Source organism: Falco rusticolus, chromosome 4, assembly GCF_015220075.1.
Source record: "Falco rusticolus isolate bFalRus1 chromosome 4, bFalRus1.pri, whole genome shotgun sequence".
Lineage (NCBI taxonomy): Eukaryota > Metazoa > Chordata > Aves > Falconiformes > Falconidae > Falco > Falco rusticolus.
The window spans coordinates 110,616,034-110,621,302 of record NC_051190.1 but is presented as its reverse complement, the minus strand read 5'-3'; the positions used below and the strand labels follow the sequence as shown (position 1 = coordinate 110,621,302).

General features: G+C 48.2%; 1 protein-coding gene across 2 annotated transcripts; it reads right to left on the bottom strand.

The window, feature by feature from the left end:
- Nucleotides 1-1,680: 1,680 nt before the first annotated feature.
- LOC119147159 (cytochrome c) lies at nucleotides 1,681-4,435 on the bottom strand. 2 transcript variants are annotated; one of them, XM_037385787.1, is made up of 3 exons: nucleotides 4,308-4,435; nucleotides 3,172-3,348; nucleotides 1,681-3,000 (listed from the first exon to the last, which is right to left on the bottom strand). In XM_037385787.1, exons 2-3 carry the CDS (start codon nucleotides 3,338-3,340, stop codon nucleotides 2,852-2,854), a joined length of 318 nt encoding a protein of 105 aa, XP_037241684.1. In that variant the 5' UTR covers nucleotides 3,341-3,348; nucleotides 4,308-4,435; the 3' UTR covers nucleotides 1,681-2,851. The 2 variants fall into 2 exon arrangements, with proteins under 2 accessions (XP_037241684.1, XP_037241685.1); XM_037385788.1 differs by having other exon boundaries at nucleotides 4,312-4,409.
- Between the last annotated feature and the right edge of the window lie 834 nt (nucleotides 4,436-5,269).

Here is a 5,269-nt window from a genome sequence, read left to right as displayed (position 1 = left end):
ATATTGACATCATTATTGACAATGTTTAGGCATTTGCATGAGTACACGTGAAAACAGTTTTAAAGACATGCCACATCAAATTTGTAAACTAGTAGCCAAGAACCATTTTTATGGGATGGTGCAATGTTTGGCAATGGTGCCTTGATTCCAATTTGGAACTGTAAAGGAACTACAGAAATACCAAGTGTCTAGATTGGTATCATTATCGGAAAGAAAAAACACTAAACTTGCTACTTTGTAAAACAAAGGCAAACCCCATTCCTCCTACGCTACAAATCAAAGAACTAAAGCTTGATTCCAGAACTAATCCGGACGCCTTCCCCCAGCCTCCAAAAGACCCAACTCAGGCACTTGCATTAACATTTCTCTCAACAAGTGATAATCTAACTCCTTCCATTTTAACATTCTTGCTTCACCAATTCACTTGTAGAAATACTACAGCATTGTGTTTGTCCAGTGGTAAGCGGTTGCTAAGTTATCTACTACAACAAATCGTTGTTGTCTAGGGCTGTATACAGACGAAAATACAAAATTTTAAAGGTAAGAAGGGTCTTTTCCCTAAAACATAAGCAAGGATGCATGCCTAGCCTAGAATTAAGAAGTTCAATTTTCTCCATCTTCAGTGGTATGTATAAGCTGCACTTGCTGTTGTGCCAAGGTCTTCGAGGTACTGACAGGTAGAATAAGCCAAGCTAAATTGTGTCCCCTACTCACTTGGGCCAAAGAATCACACTGCTTTCTCCTGAAGTTTTTCTGATGATGGATAACTTCATTTTTTGTAGATTGTTGCCTGTGCAGAAATAAATGCCACCTTACTGCAAATTTCTGTTCTCCAGTCCGTTTCTTCTCTGGCTCAACTAGGGAAGAAAAGCAGCTTGGAGATCACAGTCTTCTTCCAACTCACAGAAGTGCTGACAGAACAGAAAGTGTCACAACTCCCTCCATGCAATCCACTTTCATTTCAGAATCATTTCAGAATACTGTAGGGCTGGGTAAGGTTACATTCTGTACATACAACTGCTCTACCAGGATTTTGGCACAGTGAAAACTGAGTTCTGCACAGCCATAAGGGTGCTATAACAAACATCACTTCTGAAAACTGGAACACTAATAGACTACTACAATTTGAAGGTGTCTCTTAACAAGCTTTTAGTAAAGACGCTGCTGTTGGTTAATATTAAGCCTTTCTGTTTGGAAGAAATACTGCTTGCACATTTAGGTTTTTTTTTTAAAAAAAGTTAATAAACACAACATACAGGGTAACCACCATTGAGACAAGTTGTTAGTAATCTTAACGCTTCCCACTTACTGTGAATAACAGCCCTTTGCAACTCAAGTCATTAAGCACGCTATTCTATTGACATGACTCAAACTCGGCCAATTCACCACTACAGCTTTCAAACTACAAGTTTTCTCCTCTGTCTCTCTCAGGAAGCACAGCAAAAGCGCCATTGAAGAGAACACCAGTGGAAAAGCTCAGCTTTGCCCATTCTAGTCCCAACTACTTTCTAGCTTTGCCACATTCATGCTTCTCACACCAACTCCATTAGCATCTACTTTTATTTTTCCCCACACTGAGCTTTTGCTCGCTTTGTATCCTAATGATGTAAAGCTGGACTCCCAACTTTTCTCTATGTTCTCACTGGTTTTCACTTAATTTCAGACACATACAGCAAACAAGACTTTTAATTTTTTTTAATTTACAGTTTTGATTGCTCCAAGTTATGCTTTACTGCTAGTACACAGTAAACACATTCATCTGAACAATTCACTTAGTATGAAAAAATGCAGTTAAAACATTAAAAAGTCTGCTTTACACTGTGCGAAACAGAACCTTGGAAGTAATGACATCGGCTGCAGCCAGGCACAGAGGAAGACCCTTTCCCTTTAGTCTACCAGTGCATTCATTTCTGTACCCCTTCATCTGAAATGGCCTGTAACAGTAGATTTTAGGTGAATGCTTCTGCTGAATTAAGATTTAATAACCCTCAGCTTGATCTTCAGCACTTTTATTTCCAGAATAGGATGTTCTTCTGTTCTATTCATTACACTAAAGATGGCTGTTTTCAGAAGATTTACTGAACAAAGGGTTTCAATAATATTTCAAAGCTGAAGATGTTTCTGAAGGGGAGTTATACTCTACTAGTGCATGCAGCTGTCAAGAGTCTTGGATAAATTAGGTAACATGCTTCCCCTAGATTAAAAAAAACAAAAAAAAAGTGGCGGGGCACAACTGCCATTTTACAAATAGTACTTAAGTCAGATGAAATGCATTCTTACCGCAAGCTTTCGATTAGTATGTAACACCTAGTACTGATTAAATTTAGAAAAATATTATCTTGGGGTTTTGGTGGAGGGAGTTTTGGTTTTGTTTTTGAGTTTGTTTTTTTTAAGTTTTTGTTGTTTTGTTTGTGTTTTTAAAAATCTTTAAAGTAATGCAACTGAAGATGTATGGTGGAAGATGCCAAAAACCACCCTGTTTTTAAACCTGAAAGAGTTGGGCTGTCAAAGCTATTATGCTGTTGACAATTACTTGTTTGATTATTTATATAATTCTTTTAAACAATGAAGAGGCAGGAAATTTTTATTTTTTTTTTAATTCTACCACCAAGAATGACTGAACATTATAGTCATTTTTAAATCAATGCAATTACATAGTTTCCATGAAGTTAACGGCTGCCAAACAAGCGTGTACTCTAGTGACCCACTGTGAGCAGTGTTATCTGATGGGCGAGACAGATTTTAAGTTTAGACACAGTACATGTAAAAATAGAAAGTTTAAAAACCGATCTCATCACAGACATTTCCATTGCCATCTCCTTTCTGAAATAAATAAGGCAGCAGATCACTTTTACTTTGAAGTGGCATCTTTGAGGTATGCTATTAAGTCTGCTCTCTCAGACTTCTTCTTAATACCCGCAAAAATCATCTTTGTTCCTGGGATATACTTCTTTGGGTTTTCCAAATACTCCATCAGAGTATCTTCACCCCAGGTGATACCTAAAAAAAAAAAAAAAAAGGGTAGTTGGCAACTTTACAATAACACACACATTTATATTCTTGTCCTCTATGTTATTTTATGTTTTGGCCGATTTCAGTACTCCTAGAACTATCACTGATAACAGAGTAATTTTGTACTTAGTAACCTGGAAGAGCAGCTTTAAAGTTTACCTTTATTCTTATTAGCATCCGTGTAAGAGAAGCCCTCAGCTTGTCCAGTTTTGCGTCCAAACAGGCCATTCAGGTTGGGTCCAGTCTTATGTTTGCCTCCCTTTTCAACTGTATGGCACTGGGAACACTTCTGGACAAAGATCTTCTTGCCCTTCTCAATATCTCCCATTTTCAGTACTAGACCAAGAACACATGCAGAGGTCAGTATCACAATTTCAAGGTCACCTATCAACAGAAACTTTAAAAGCATCCCGTTTATAAAACCTTATACGTGGCCCATCAGTCTAGTAATTCTCCAGCACACCTTCCATCCACAAGCTCCCAGGTTTCAAGGTTAGCACATAATTGTTAAATTACATAAAAGGCATCAAGGTGATAAACATTGAGGGTCTTGTCATTCCCTCAGGCAAAGTAATCGCCCCACTGCATTTGGAGCGTACAGAGATAACTTCTGAAGAGTAAGTTGAACACAACACCCACGTACATAGCTTGTGCGTCTATAACAGCAAGGCTTCCTAGCCGTGACTTTGTGTAAAATCGCAATTATGTAAACGGACAGGGCCGCGGCGCGCCCCGGCCCGCTCCCGCCGGCGGCACCGCTCCCGGCGCGGGCTGCGGCGAGCGCGACCAAGGGCAACGGCACCGGCCGTGCCCTGCCCCGCGCAGGCTGACCTTGAGGCGGCGGACGGGCTGCGGCGCGGGGGCCCCTCCGGGCAAGCGGCGCCGCCCCGGCGCGACCCCGCAGCGGAGCCCGGCGCACTCACCCCGCAAGGGCGCGCGGGCCCGGCCGCGCCACCCCCGACCGCAGCGGCCGCCGGCGGAGCTCAGACAGGCCGGGTCCCCGCCACCGCTCCGGCCCCCCGGCCGCAGACCCCCGCGGTAGGACCACTAGGCCCCGCGGTGACCTTCCGCCGCAACCCGGCGCCTCCGCAGGCCGCGACCCCGGGCTCCCCCGCCCCGGCCCGCGGAGGCGGGAATGGCGCTCCCGGAACAGACGAGGGCATCGCCCGCCCCATCCCGTCCCTCACCCCTCCGGCCCGGCTGCCCCACCGCCCCGCTCCGAGCCAACGGTCCCCCCGGACCACGGCCCGGGCCCGGGGGCAGGGCCAGGCCGCGCGCGCAGCTGCTGCCCGCACCTGCCTGGCCGGCCGCCCCGCTGACGCTGCGCCCACGGCGGTGACCGCAGCCCCGCTAACTCCCGCACCGTCCGGCGTCTGAGCCCAAGGACACGCCGTACTCCGCCCTATGTAAGCCGGTGTTGGCGCAACCTAGCTACGCAGGTTCTCGACCCGCCTCTTCCGACGTGACAACCAATCAAGTGCGGCCGGTGGACCGCTGATTGGTGGTGCCTCCTGTCCGTCACGCTGACGTCACTGCGCTGGCGGCTAGCGGGGTAGGTTGCGATGGCGGGCCTCCGGCTTCCTGCCCCTCCCTGCGGAAGGGCGTCAGACGTAACTCTAGTACGTACGGAACGACGGGGCGCGAGGCGAGGCAAGGGTCGCGCGCCGCCGCGGGCGGGTGGCGACCTCAGCGGGCGGGCTCGGGCGGCCGCGTGGCGGCGCGGTGGGCGGGGCCCCTGCGCGTGCCGTAGGCGGGAGCCGGCGCCCACCCTTCCCCCCCCGCCCCCCCTCCTCCCCCCCCCTCCTCCCCTGCGCTCCGGTGGCCGCTGCCGCCCGCGCTTTTTGGCACCTTCGAGGGGTGAGGGAAGGAGCGCTGAGGCGAACCTGAGGGAAGTGCTGGCCGTTCTGACAGCTGCCCCCAGGGAGCCCAGGGGGTGGAGAGCGGGAAGTGCCTCAGGTAGCGCGGGGGCTGGACAAGGGCCAGCCGGGACCCCTCGCCTGTGGCCACCATATGCTGCTGGCGGGGGAGCAGGTGCGCGGTTGAAGCCTACATCTCATGTGGCATCCGAAAATCTTGCAGTTTTGAAGAAGATGAGAGTATTACAGAACTGACCACCACAAGAAAAGAAGATACCCCAGGCATCTTCCCAGCTGGCTAGATAGCATTGTGGTGCCTGAAGAGGATGTGCTGGTATCCATACATTGTGGGCTTCTAAACAGAATTCAAATAATGAATTTCAGATGTGACCCCAACTCGC

Excerpts from the sequence above, each read along its gene's own strand:
- LOC119147159 (XM_037385787.1), bottom strand. The coding sequence starts at position 3,340 with ATGGGAGATATTGAGAAGGGCAAGAAGATCTTTGTCCAGAAGTGTTCC. Across the intron at positions 3,001-3,171 it reads GGATGCTAATAAGAATAAAG|GTATCACCTGGGGTGAAGAT; the intron begins GTAAACTTTAAA and ends TTTTTTTTTTAG.